The 14583-nt window shown below is 40.3% G+C and overlaps 1 protein-coding gene across 3 annotated transcripts in view; it reads left to right on the top strand.

Moving 5' to 3' along the window:
* The window catches only part of pfkpb (phosphofructokinase, platelet b), a 96318-nt gene that overhangs the window by 73780 nt on the left and 7955 nt on the right, over positions 1–14583 (top strand). Inside the window, exons 9-17 of one of the 3 annotated variants that reach the window (XM_061693266.1) lie at positions 17–109; positions 183–308; positions 1147–1211; positions 1626–1695; positions 4734–4880; positions 7321–7391; positions 7536–7623; positions 10047–10199; positions 14292–14444. In XM_061693266.1, coding sequence (XP_061549250.1) covers positions 17–109; positions 183–308; positions 1147–1211; positions 1626–1695; positions 4734–4880; positions 7321–7391; positions 7536–7623; positions 10047–10199; positions 14292–14444 — 966 coding nt within the window. The remainder of the gene's footprint in view (positions 1–16; positions 110–182; positions 309–1146; positions 1212–1625; positions 1696–4733; positions 4881–7320; positions 7392–7535; positions 7624–10046; positions 10200–14291; positions 14445–14583) is intronic. The other 2 variants (XM_061693263.1, XM_061693264.1) reach the window with 2 other exon arrangements.

Raw genomic sequence — 14583 nt, 5'->3', positions numbered from 1 at the left:
CTGATGTCACCGGCAGCTGGTCGTGCGCAACCTGGGCTTCGACACCAGGGTGACTATCCTGGGCCATGTGCAAAGAGGTGGAACCCCATCCGCCTTCGACAGGATACTCGTAAGATTCTTAGATCTCATCACAAGATATCGACGTTGTGGGTCATGTTAAATTCTTAACACGCCCCCTACAGGCCAGTCGTATGGGCGTGGAGGCGGTTCTGGCCTTGCTGGAGGCCTCGGCCGGCACGCCCGCCTGTGTGGTGTCACTGGTGGGGAACCAGGCCGTGCGGTTGCCCCTCATGGAGTGCGTGCAGATGGTAAGATTACCAGACCTTCCTCCATCATACTTTGAGGCAAAATGTCCATGCAGTCGTTATGATTTTACCAACATGGCAAATAGAGATGTGCATCACTGAGGCTTGTACATACTGTAGTAGCACAATACCAAACATTACGGAGAGAGCTACAATTCAATGTGATGACATACGGTTTGCTACAATTAAGATATGATTCGATACTATACAATTTGATCCAATGAAACAGCGATATGATACAGTAGCAACCAAATTCACTGAATACGATTACTATAAAAAAAATTGCCATAGAATACAGTACACTACAGTAGCATTACAATTCAATGTGATTTGATTTACTGCAGTTACAATGCGATTTGATACGATGCGATACAGTTCACTCCAATTACGATGTGATACGACACAGTAGCGACAGGTACAATTTTAACATTTGATGGACTAAGACAAAATATGACTGATGCCGTTAGCTGCAAATACAATACAATTTGATATGATGCAATTGTAATACACTTCACTCCAATTATGATGGGATACAACACAATTATAATACAATTGCAACACAATTCACTCCAACTACAATGCGACAAATTAGAATGCAATACAATATTGATTCACTGCAATTACACTATGATTTGATACAATGTAGTATGATACGATGGCGATAGCGCTCACTCCAATTACTACAGGATGCATTTCAATACAATTGCGACACAACCAGTTTTTTTTAAAACTGGTCCTTCACATTGTACACATTCACAATTACTCTGATTCATTAATGCATATATATTCATACTATGTTATTAATGTCAACACAAAAGTGAAATGTGTATGTTGCGTTCAGACGCAAGAAGTTCAGAAGGCCATGGATGAGAAGAAGTTTGAGGAAGCGGTCAGACTGCGTGGCAGGTATTTCATTTTCATAATGTCCATTTACTTTGGAATTGAAGCAAAAAGTGTGACAAAAATGGTTTAATTATTTACATTCGATTTCATTACTGCTTGTTTTTATGAAGTACAATATTAGAGTCCTATTATTCCTCATTAAAAAAAAAACCATTTGTGTTGCTTTGGGGAGAGGCTGGAATGGATTCATGGCATTTCCAGTAATTTCAACGGGGAACAATAATGCGAGTTTTGAGTTTCAAGCATGGCCATGGAACAAATTTACCGCTCATCTCAAGGCAATGATATTAAACCCACAATTTAGTATTTCGTGCACTCGTTATACCTTTTTGTGGCCACAATTACATTTATCCCACTCATGTCATGTCCGGGTTTCTGTGTGAGTCACATTTAATGCATACTTGTCCTAATTTATAGGAGCTTTGAGAACAACCTGACCACCTACAGACTTCTCTGCAACCGAAAGGCAGACTCAGAGCTTCCACATGTAAGTCCCGATATTATTTTTGAAATATGTACGATATATTCAAAAATATGACGATTAAAACGTAATGTCTCTCTCCTTCAGCTACTCTGATACCCTTTAACATTAGACTATCAAGGTACTTCCTGCACAGATGCATTATGGGCACTGGTTGTGACATAATGAGCCAATGAGAGAGCTCTTTAGAGCATTTTTATTATTTTTTACATATTTTGAGTTTCTTTTTAAATTGCATCAGAGTCCCATGATCGACCTTAGGCCAGTGAATGGAGCACCACACAGAAGATCAAGTTTGAAACAAGTTTGCACAAGTTTTATTCAACCACAAACTCTTAACAGGAATCACAAAAATCAGCGATGACTACTGTCACAGAAAAACTAACTCTACACTACAAAACAAAAATCGCACCTGATTGTGGGAGTAATCTAAAGTCAAACTGAAAACAACTAAGGCAAAAGTGCCAACGCGAGAGTACAGAATCCAAGACTAAAAAATTCAAACAAAAAGTGGTGGACGGAGCCAGAGCTGGAGGAAAGATAGATATTTTTCAGACTATAAGGCGCACTTCAAATCCTTACATTTTCTCAAAAATCAACAGTGCGCCTTATGAATTCTGGTTGTGCTTACTTACCTCGAACTGATTTTATGTGGTACACGGCACTCAAAAATCTGTCAAAATGATTTAGTATGATTGGTAAGCTATGAAACCGGATTGTCGGAGCATTACGGTTACCGTAGTGAGGAGCCTCGCGGAGTAATACTGTGCTTCAACATAATAATATTGTGTGTGTGTGTCTATATAAGTGACTTATCTGGGTGTTTTGTTTCACTTATAATTCGGTGCACGTTATGTATGAAAATAGACCTGTTCATTGATAGTGAGCCTTCCAATCCAGTGCGCCTTACAGTCCGAAAAATACGGTAAATTGTCAAAAACAAAATAAAAAGATTTACCTCCCAATCTGTAGGCACCTGCAATTTGAGACATCACATTATAGTACTTCGGTAGATAAATACTTTGAAGCATTTATCTACCGAAGAGCACAGTAACAATGATACAGGTCTTTATTGAACACATGCAACAGTGAAACATGGCGCTCTTTTTAAGTGTGTGAAATGCTTCGAAGCACTGTATCATTTTGGGCCAATTGTCTCAAAGTGAGTAATTGCTTCAGAAAGCCTCAGTTTCTTCATCTCTAACCGAAACACAAAATCACAGCAGTACTTACGCAAACCTTAAGTACCACTGGAAAGGGCAAGACTGGACACGACAGGAGCAAAGCAGAAGACTCGAGTAGAGTAGCTATGCAAACGACAGGACAAATAACACTCCAGCACCTTCCTCCAGCATGTGCCACCCTTAAATACACTTAAGAGGCAGGTGTGACTCAGTGGCTCCGCCCACATCTCCTAGGCAGTGCCGCAGGCAGAGAAAGGAAGGTGACACCCAACAGGCAACCCAAACACAACACATGAGACTGAGCTGATCGTAACACAGCGGAACCTCCAAAGAAAAAAAAAAAAGAAAAAATGGGACGTTCAACCAAAATGTTTAGCTGGTTTAAACACCGGCTTCAAAAGTCAAACAAAACAAGTTTAAAGCAGTCGCATGAGATGTCAGCTAAGCGAGCCTATAAAAGGATTAGCTTTGTCAGTGTTTTAACCTTTTTCTTTTTTTTTTGTGTTGTGTTTTTTCTATTTCGTGCCATTTTTGTCTTTTTTTGTTTTTTATTTATTCTATTTCCTTATTTTTTTTGTGTTGTAATCATTTAGTTTTTGTGTAGTTTTTTTTCTTTTTGTGTTTTTAAAAAAAATATATTTTCCATATTGTGTTTGTTTTGTTTGTTTTTCTTTAGTTTTTGTTTTTTGTGTTGTGGTTTTCATTTTTAGTGTTCTTTTTTTTCTGTTTTTACATTGTCGTGTTTTTTTTCTCATTTTTGTTGTGTCTTAGTTTTTTGAGTTCTTTTTCTTTGTTATTAGTTTTTTAATTCCATAGTTTAAAAAAAATAAAAACAAAAACGTTTTTTGTTTTTCTCTAGCTTTTTGGTTTTTGTTTTTCTTTTCTGTTTTCTGTGTTGTGTTTTGCTTTGTTTTTGTGTTGTCATTTTGTTCTCGTTTGTGTATTTTTTTTTTTTTTCTGTGATTTTTTCTTATGTTGTATGTTTGTAATGTTGTTTTTATTTTGTTCTTAAGTTTTGGTGTTGTTTTGTTTTTATCTTTTCTTTATTTTTGTGTTGTTTTTGTTTTTGTTTTCTGTCGTGTTTTGCTTTAGTTTTTGTTTTAAGTTTTTTTTCTTTTCTTTTTTTTTTGATGCCACAGCAGAAGAGAACATGAAATGATAACCATACAACAGGAAATGTAACGCTATTTAGTGCAGGAAAACCATCTGCATTATTAATGCAATTAATAAAATATCAAATCACATACACATTTTACTACACTTACTAATTCTAGCAATACCTCGAGTAGGGCGAGTAGTTTTACGTTATTTTATCTCTACCTCCGCTTTTGGAGGCTCCGTTTTAGAACATAATCGCACGTGGTCAGTGCTGGTCACTTCCTGTTTTGTCTTTACATGGGTAAAAGAGTTAGTGATCGCGGCTAACTGGCTCACCAGCTGTGTGTTCATCTGCTTGACAAAATTTTGTTGTAGCTGGACATTTTTACATTTTACACTTTACGATTACAACTAGGGCCCATCGCTTTGATGCTCGGCCCCTCCCAAACTATCTGGTTGCCGTGGCAACCCTATCGATTGCATGATGAGAACCACCATTGTATCAAATTTTAGTGCCAATGTCGCCCTCTTGCACACATCAGTTGTGTGTCCTTGACATGTACAATGACGTGTGCATTTGAGTGACAGTTTAAGAGTCTCTGCTGCTTGGTTGCATCTTGTGGCAGCATGCAGCTTCTTGCATGCCAGGATCAGGACTTGTAAGCTCAGGAAAAGTGTGACTAGTCACCAGAGAAAAGTTCAGACTTTCTCGCTGCTATGTCGGGAAAGACAAAAGTTTCCCGTGTTGTTCGTCCTTCTAAGAGCTCCTTCAACGTGGCCGTGTTGAATGTTGGGGCGCCCGCCGCCGGGATGAACGCTGCCGTGCGCTCCGCCGTCCGGGTGGGAATCACCGAAGGCCACAAAATGTTTGCTGTGAGCGACGGCTTCGAGGGATTCTACAAGGGTCAGGTGAGAGATCGGCGGACAAGAAGTCAGGCTGGGGTAAACTGGGAAAGTGGAAATTACAGACTTCCAGTGGGGAGCTTTGATTTAAGAGGAGTTTTAGGTTTCGTGGTGGGTCAATCTTTGCTGCCATGCTTCGCCCACACTCAATGACAAAAAGTCAAATTCTTTATTTACAATTCAGCGTCATCCATTTGTCTTTTATACATGATTCCAATTTGGTAGCAATCAGACAAAACCTCGAGGACAGGTTTGTCTTTGCAGGACCCCTGGAGAAATGTCATAAGTGACAGCTTCAAACTAACATAGCAGACTTCCTGTTTGGTTTTGGGCATGGCATCTTGAGAAATATTTGTAGGTCTACTCACGATGGATGTGCCTACCAAATATCTTGTTGATTAGTTAAACTGGCTTTGAGGGCTGAATTTTTTAAATTATTCAATCACTAGGACAAGTTCATTTTGACAGAAACTCTTTAAAAAATTGCTGAAGTGGCCACTTAGACTCAAAATGGCAAAACTCCTGTCTTTTCCGGCACGGCTTGAGATTTCTTTGTAGGTCTACTCATGGTAGATACAGTGTGCCTACCAGATTTCATGTTTCTAAGTCAAACTGACTTTGGGGGCTGAGTTTTAAAAAGTAGCTAATCTCTCGGACTAAGTCATCCTTAAAGAACCCCTTAAAAATGTCTTTCCCGGTAGGCCGATTCATGAAAGACATATCTACCAAATTTCATGTGGCTAACTAAATGTAACTAACTTCAAGGGCAGAAATGTTAAAACATTTAAATAAACCCTGGAAGTGACAAAAATAACCCAGAAATTACCATTTCAAATCAAATAGGCAGACTTGTCTTTTCGTACATGGCTTCTTGAGACGTTTTTCTTGGTCTACTCATGATAGACATGCCCACCAAATTCCATGCTGCTAAGTCAAAGTGGCTTTGGGGGCTGAATTAAAAAAAAATAAAAAATCCAGGCAGTGCTACAGAGCCAAATTTAGGAGGTTACTACCAAATTTAAATATTCACCAAGATGAACATGCCTGCCAAATATGATGAGTTTCTGAGCATTGGAAAGCCCTCAAAGTTTGCCATATTTCTTTGTTTACGTTCTCTTTGTCTTCAATGCTGATATTTCCCAGTAATCACGAACTCAGCACAAGCAAAGCTGTCAACTGATCTCCTCAGAGATTGTCTTTCCTTCTCCCTTTCTGCATTGGCTTCTAGTGTCAGAGCACTAGCGTGCTTGTGCATGAGCTAACGAGTAGCGCCCGCCACTAAATTAAACCCGGCGGAAAGAGACATTCCTCACAGGTCAGCGTGACAAGTGGCGCCGGGCAGCAAGCTGAGATAAGCAGGAGAGAACAATTGTCATGTAGTGGAATCGGAATGAATAATCCAAACAACCTGGAAAGACACTGTCAGGGTTTCAAATTTGGGTTTCAAACAAGGGTTATGGTTTCAAATAAAGGGTTTGAGGTTCAACATCAGGGTTTGAAGGGGGTGGAAATCAAAGATAGGGTTTCAAGGCAGGGTTGGGGTTTCAAATTAGAAGGTTAACCCATGGTATATGTTACATGTTGTTGTTTCAAACAGGGGTTAGAGTTTCAAGTAAGAGTTATGGTTTCGTAGTAGCGTTTCAAACAAGGGCTAAGGGTTCAAATTAAGGATTTGAGGTTCAACATCAGGGTTTCAACACAAGATTTTGCCTTTAAAGTAGGGTTTCATGCAAAATGGAAGGCTTCAAATTAGGGGGTGAGGCCACGATTAAGGTTTCAAGACAGGGTTTCATACTCAAAGTCGGGTTTCGAGACAGGGTTATGGTTTCAAAGTAGGGCTCCAAGCCAGTGTTAGGGTTTTGAGGGAAGGTGAGAGTTTATAACGAAGGTTAGTGTTTCAAACCAGGGTTGGGGTTAAGGTAAGTTGAGTACTACTGTTTTTTTTCTTAATCGTATGAATAATTTTGGTGATTGTGCCTTTTTATATGGGGGCAGAGGGCAAGAGCACATGCCCCCCCAAATTTATGTGCACGTGGCTGAGCCAGGTTTAGTTTCAAAGTAGAGTTTCAAGCTAGTTTGAGATGTTTCAATCGAGGTTTTAACGCAGGATCTGGGTTAGGGTTATGAAGACAAGGTTAGGATTTCAAATTAGGGTATTAGGGTTTCAAAATATGGTTTCACGGCAGGGTTATAGTTTCAAAGTAGGCTTTCAAGCCTGGATTAGACTTTAAAGAAAGCGTCATGGTTTCAAACAAGGGCTAGGGTTTTAAATGCATGTATTAATCCAAGGTTAGGTTTTCAAACCATGGTTAGGATTTCAAACAAGGTTTAAAAGCATCCATACACTGATTGTGACTTATTAAGGACTGTGTTTTTATGGATTGATGGATATTTCTTATTGATTTCCTTGGCAACATTTGTCTTGCTTTCCCTGTGCGTCAATCAGATCAAGGAGATCAAGTGGGGCGACGTCGGAGGCTGGACGGGACAAGGAGGTTCGCTTCTCGGGACAAAAAGGTAAAGATTTGGACATATTTCTATTTTTTTTTTCCAGTCTTTGGTCCGCTATCCAGAGGTGTTTGCATGTTCACAACACAATGTTTGGTGTGCGGTGTGAGTGGACTAAATGGAAGCGGTCTTTTTCTCCGACTGGTCCTGTAGAACACTTCCCGGTAAACATTTGGACAAGATCGCTGAGCAGATGAGGATCTACAACATCAACGCTCTGCTCGTCATCGGCGGCTTTGAGGTAACAAAACTTTAACAATTAATCAGAAAAAATGGAAATATCATGAGGAGTATTATTCGTCATTGATTGTCATCATTTTTGTTGATGAGCAAAGCAAATGGTAAGCATAATGAAAAAAATGTGATTCACCGTTATGTTTATTATGTATGTAGACTTTGTTGTTGTTGTTATTGTTTGACTGGCACAAGCAGTGAAACATTTTCACATTAAAAGTTTACATTGTTAATGTCAATCACAAGACATCAGACGAACTCATCATTTTTTAAATTAGGGCATAAAACAGTCAATTTGACAGGACCAGGGTTAGGGTTTCAAGTTAGAGTTTCAACACAAGGTTAGGGTATCCAACCAGGAGTAGGGTTTCAAGACCAAGTTAGTGTTTTAAATCCGTAATAGGGTCAACAATTAGGGCTTAGGGTTTCAAATTGGCATTTCAAGACAGTTTTACAAATGCTAATCAGTGTTAGTGTCAAATTAGGGTTTCAAGTTAGGGTTAGGTTTAAAGTCAGGGTTTCAAGACAAGTTTACAGTTTCAAGCCAGGAGTAGGGTTTCAAAACAAGGTGAGGGTTTTAAGCCAGTAATATAGTTTCAATGTAGGGTTGCAAGACTCGGTTAGGGATTCAAATCGAGGTTTCAGGACTTCAGGGTTTCATAAAACAGTGTTTCAAGACAGGGTTACAGTTTCAAAGTATGGTTTCAAGGCAAGACTTGGGTTTCAAGCCAGGATTAGTTTCAAACAATGATTGGAATTTCCAGACAGGGTTACAGTTTCGAAGTAGGTTTTAAGACGTGGGTAGCGTTTCAAGTTAGGGTTTTTAAGACAGGGCCAGGTTTTAAAGCCAGGAATATGGTCTCAAGATAAGTTTATGGTTTAAAGATAGCAATAGGGTTTCAAGTTAGGATTATAAAATATGGTTTTAAGACAATGTTGAGATTTCAAATTTGACTTTTATGCCAGAGTTAGGGTTTCAAATTATTGTTAGCACTTCAAATTAGGTTATCCACTCAGGTTTTGACGGAAGAGTTAGGGTTTCTATTTAGGAATAGGGTTTCATGACAGGAATCTAACATTTTTCTTTTGAGTGTTTTTTGTGTGTGCACTGCGATTGGCTCTCTCCCCTTGGCTCCTCCCATTATTATTTGATTCTTACCCACGTTGTGTTTATTGGCGGAAATGCCGCCGCTTCTCGTTAGCCTGTTTGTCTTTCATGTTGATGACATTTGTGTTACAAGCTAAGCTAAACATTATTTGCTTTTAGCCTTTTTGATAGCATATCTTATCCGCTATGTTTTTCGCTACTTCTGGAAATTTCTTTGAAGTTATCTTTTGTGTCTATCCCCGAAGTTTGACAGCTTTGCTGCATTTAAGAACTCACCACGTTACCACCCAAAATTGGCTCTGTAGCATTTTTGGAATTTTGGAAAATTGATCACCCGAAGCCAGCTTCATTTGGCAACATGAAATTTGGTAGGCATATTTATCATGAGTAGACCTACAAAAAAGTCTTAAGAAGCCATAGGCTACCTGATAAGACATAGGAAGTCTGTCAATTTAATTTGAAACCATTTTAGCCACATTTTGGCTATTTTTCCAGTGGTACTTCAAAGACAAACTTGTCCTAGAGATTTTTACCTCCTACCAAATTTGACCCATGTAGCCTCCATCCATCCATTTTCTGAGCCGCTTCTCCTCACTAGGGTCGCGGACGTGCTGGAGCCTATCCCAGCTGTCATCGGGCAGGAGGCGGGGTACACCCTGAACTGGTTTTAATTAATTTCAAATAAATAAATAAAATAAATAAATAAATAAATATTATTAGAATTTATTTGAAAGAAAATCAGATTGACCTAGCAACATGAAATTTGCTAAAGAACACCAGAAACTATTTTAGGCTTATTTTGGAATATGGCAGTGAAATTTGATGACTCTTGGTAGAACTTCCAGGATTGTCTTGAAAATTCAGCCCCCCCTCTAAGTCAGTTTGGCAACATAAGCGGTTCAGAGAATGAATGGATGGATGTCCATCATAAGTAGACCCAGAACAATTTTCAAGAAGCCATCCCCGAAAAGACACAGAAAGTCTGCTATTTTGGTTTGAAGTGGCCAATGTAGGCTTATTTGGGAATTTTTTTCTTTGAAAATGCAGCCCCTAAAGCTAGTTGCACTTAACATCATGAAATTTTGGTTGGGATGTATATCATGAGTAGTAGAGCCAAGTATCGAGAAGCCATGGCATAAAATGAACAGGATGTCTGACATTTACAAAAAAGCTTTAAAAAAATCAAGTTGTATTGAGCATAAAAGAGCCTTAAATCGTAAACGTCGTCACTTTCATCTTCCATGTCTTCGCAAATGGACCTGTCTCTGGCCCCACCCCCTCACTCCTAACAACCAATGGGATGCTGGCTGTGACCGTTGCAGGCCTACATGGGATTACTGGAACTTTCCGCGGCACGGGATAAATATGCAGAGCTTTGCGTGCCTATGGTGATGGTCCCCGCCACGGTGTCCAACAATATACCGGGCTCGGACCTCAGCATCGGTTCCGATACGGCGCTCAACGCCATCACAGATGTAAGTCAGGATGCCCGTGCTTGTGCATGTGTGTATGTGCATGTGTGTATAGTGCACAACACAACACCTGGCAAATGTGATGATTGACAGCACACAAAAAGCGCTGAACTAGTTCAAAACTACTGCGGCTGCATGGATTTGTCTGTTATTCATTGGTTAGACTCAGAGAGTAATCAGTCCTGATTTATTTTCTGTTTAACCTTCAACTGACTTTGGCTCACGGTACAGCAATCCCCCTGGGAATAGAGACTGAGCCCTGTCAGGATGACTCTCTCTCTCTCTCTCTCTCTCTCTATATATATATATATGTATATATATATATATATATATATATATATATACATACACACACACACAGTGGGGCAAAAACGCATTTAGTCAGCCACCAATTGTGCAAGTTTTGATGAGAGAGGCCTGTAATTTTCATCATAAGTATACCTCATCTATGAGAGACAAAATGAGAACAAAAGAATCCAGAAAATCACAATGTCTGATTTTTAAAGAATTTATTCGCAAATTATGTTGGAAAATTAGTGTTTGGTCACCTACAAACAAGCAAGATATTTGGCTCTCACAGACCTGTAACTCCTTCTTTAAGAGGCTCCTCTGTCCTCCACTAGTTAACTATATTAATGGAAACTGTTTGAACTCGTTATCAGTGTAAAAGACACTTGTCCGCAACTTGAAACAGTCACACTCCAAACTCCACTCTGGCCAAGACCAAAGAGCTGTCAAAGGACACCAGAAACAAAATTGTAGACCTGCACCAGGCTGGGAAGGCTGAATCTCCAATAGGAAAGCATCTTGGTGTGAAGAAATCAGCAGTGGGAGCAATTATTAGAAAATGGAAGACATACAAGACCATTGATAATCTCCCTCGATCTGGGGCTCCATGCAAGATCTCACCCTGTGGGGTCAAAATGATCACAAGAACGGTGAGCAAAAATCCCAGAACCACACGGGGGGACCTAGTGAGTGACCTGCAGAGAGCTGGGACCAAAGTAACAAAGGTTACCATCAGTAACACACAACACCGCCAGGGACTCAAATCCTGGAGTGCCAGACGTGTCCCCCTGTTTAAGCCAGTACATGTCCAGGCCCATCTGAAGTTTGCTAGAGAGCATTTGGATGATCCAGAAGAGGATTGGGAGAATGTCATGTGGCCAGATGAACCCAAAATAGAACTTTTTGGTAAAAACTCAACTTGTCGTGTGTGGAGGAGAAAGAATGCTGAGTTACATCCAAAGAACACCATACCTGGGGTGGAAACATCATGCTTTGGGGCTGTTTTTCTGCAAAAGGACCAGGACGACTGATCTGTTTAAAAGAAAGAATGAATTGGGCCATGTATCGTCCATCAGCAAGGGCATTGAAGATTAAACGTGGCTGGGTCTTTCACCATGATAATGATCCCAAACACACCACCCGGGCAATGAAGGAGTCGCTTCATAAGAAGCATTTCAAGGTCCTGGAGTGGCCTAGTCAGTCTGCCGATCTCAACCCCATAGAAAATCTTTGGACGGAGTTGAAAATCTGTGTTACCCAGCGACAGCCCCAAAAACTGCTCTCGAGGACATTCTTTATACGCGTGGGCAGTGACCGCACTGACGTCACTGTGGCTATCCCGCGCCCAGTTTGCCTTTATACTCGAGCGTAACCCATGCGCGCAGTTTTGCAAATGTACTGCAGTTTCCCTCCAAGTCGGGGGTGTCGCTACGGCTGGTATCGGCTAGGACACCACAGGGTGGAACATCCTCTGCATTTTGGGCAATTTCCGGCAGCCGTTTTCACTTTCCTTTCCATGACAAGGAACAAAGCAACAACAATGGCGAGCATGGAGCAGTGTCTGCTAGAACAAATTGACCTTGATAACCAGATGATACTTTTAATTATGTTGCAAAATCGATTAAGAAGGCGGCAGCGGCTGTGGTATGTGGAACATAGGGGAAGGCTGATTACATCATCACAGCATGTGACTAAAACGGACGAGTCACGAGAGATCATATCTGCGACATTCTACGCGCAGCAACAATCTTTGCCGTGTGCGCGTCAAGTGATGCAGAGGGGCCGCGCGGGCCAATGCACCTGTCACATGGTGCAATGTGGGCGTTGTTGGCCATGCGAGCGATTGAGTATAAAGAGGCCTTTACAGAAAAATGTTTGACCTCTGTCATTGCCAACAAAGGGTACATAACAAAGTATTGAGATTAACTTTTGTTATTGACCAAATACTTATTTTGCACCATAATTTCCTCATAAAGTCTTTAAAAATCAGACAATGTGATTTTCTGGATTTTTTTGTCTCTCATAGGTGAGGTATACCTATGATGAAAATTACAGTCTCGCTCGTCTTTTTAATTAGGAGAAATTGCACAATTGGTGGCTGACTAAATACTTTTTTCCACACTGTGTGTTTGTATATATATATATATATATATATATATATATATATATATATATATATATATATATATATATATACATGCACACAATACATATACAATCTCTTTCAATGCATACAATTTGTAATAATTCAATGGCAGAAAATATTCAGCAACACTTTCAAATTAACGATCACAGTTATTTTACAAGGCAACTTAACCAATTCCAATGAACGCAGGTCAGAACAACACTAAAATGGCACAACATTTTACAGTTAAAAAACTAAATTGTAGAATGAACTTACACCAGAATTTAAGCCCATTAAATATCAGCCACTTTTCAAATCTAAAATGAATGTTTTTTTAATTTGGTTATTATAAAACATGATAGTACTGTATAGCAAGTACGACAAAGAAAGTGAAGCTGCTGTTGGGTTTTTAGTGTAAACATGAGCATTCCTAAATACTGAGATGTTTAGATTCTATGTAAACAAATAATCCAAATTCCTTGTACTTATAGTTCAATTAACAAAATGGTTCCAATCAGATATGATCAGAGGTCCAGATAATGCCCCAAAAGTACTAAACCCTTTAACAGGGTCTTCTTTTGGCCCCAATAAATTATGCCAGAATTAAATTTAGACAATAATTCAAAAACAAAATGGTTCTGCAGAAAGGTTTTAGTTCCTTAGTAAAGAGAAGTCCCCTGAAAAAGAGCCAAAAAGGTCAGGTTAGTTGAATTCAAAGTTAATTTAGGCACTAATGCTAATAACTAGCATCAAGCTGACCTCAGGTAAGTGTTTCTCATGCAGTGCTATGTTGTTGTGACCTTGGATTCATTTGTTTGGTCAACAGTAGACAAAGAACAAGTGTGCGGGATGGAGGTTGTTGTCAGTGTGTGTGTGGGCAGTGGGAATGCGACGTTTAACGAATGGCGTCCACGCGCTAGCTAAAATGGGAGAGCGGTTTTATCAGATCATGTCAACACTGTGACGTGTTGACAGATGCCGTCACTCTGACCCGATACTCCCAGCCGTGCTGGCCAATAGGATGTCAGCTCACTTGTCAAGTGGAGAGAGCCAATCCACCCTCACCCCCAAGCGCGCGCGCACACACACACACACACACACACACAGTTAAACACAATAACACACACATATACACACTGGAGTTTTGCACAAATATAGACCGACAAGAATACACAAACTAATGCCACACAAAGATGGAGAAACAACAACACACACACACACACACACACACACACACACAAACACACTGTTGTGCCCCACAAAGAAAGACAAAACATCCATAAAAGTAGAAAGAAAGACAATCACACAGACTATTGTGCCACACAAAGCTGGAAGGACAAGAATACAGACACACAATTATGCCACACAAAGATAGAAACACAATACATACATGCACACACTGTTGTGCCACTCAAAGATAGAAAGACAAACACTTACACACACATCATTGAGCACACAAAGGTAGAAAGACAAGAACACATATAAACACACTTCAAAAGTGGACAGACAAGAACATGGATACACAGTTATGCTACACAAAGATAGAAAGACAAGAACAGACACACTGTGCCACAGAAAGACAGAAAGTCATAAATACACATGGACATGCCCACATTTAGCTGTAGCCGTGTCCCTCTGTTGGTGAAGTGTAACGTGTAACGGGGCACGCGGGCATCCGTCAGGCCCTGGAGTCTGTCCTGCAGCTGTTTGAGGCTCGCGCCCACTTTGAGGAGTTTTGTGTGCCGCTGTGCATGCTGCCTGCCACCATTAGCAACAACGTGCCCGGCACCGACCTCAGCATCGGGGCCGACACCTCCCTCAATGCCATCGTGGAGGTAAGCGGCGTATCCCACCCGCATACATCTACTGTAGAACTTCCTACTTTTGCATGCTGTGACTTGCTGTTGTTGTGGATGTGATGTTGCCAGGGTAACTGTGCTCTTGTCTGTTCACATGTCACAACAGGTAATTGTA

This window comes from Phycodurus eques, chromosome 13 (genome assembly GCF_024500275.1).
Source record: "Phycodurus eques isolate BA_2022a chromosome 13, UOR_Pequ_1.1, whole genome shotgun sequence".
Taxonomy (NCBI): Eukaryota; Metazoa; Chordata; class Actinopteri; order Syngnathiformes; family Syngnathidae; genus Phycodurus; species Phycodurus eques.
This window is presented reverse-complemented; position numbering and strand designations above follow the sequence as displayed.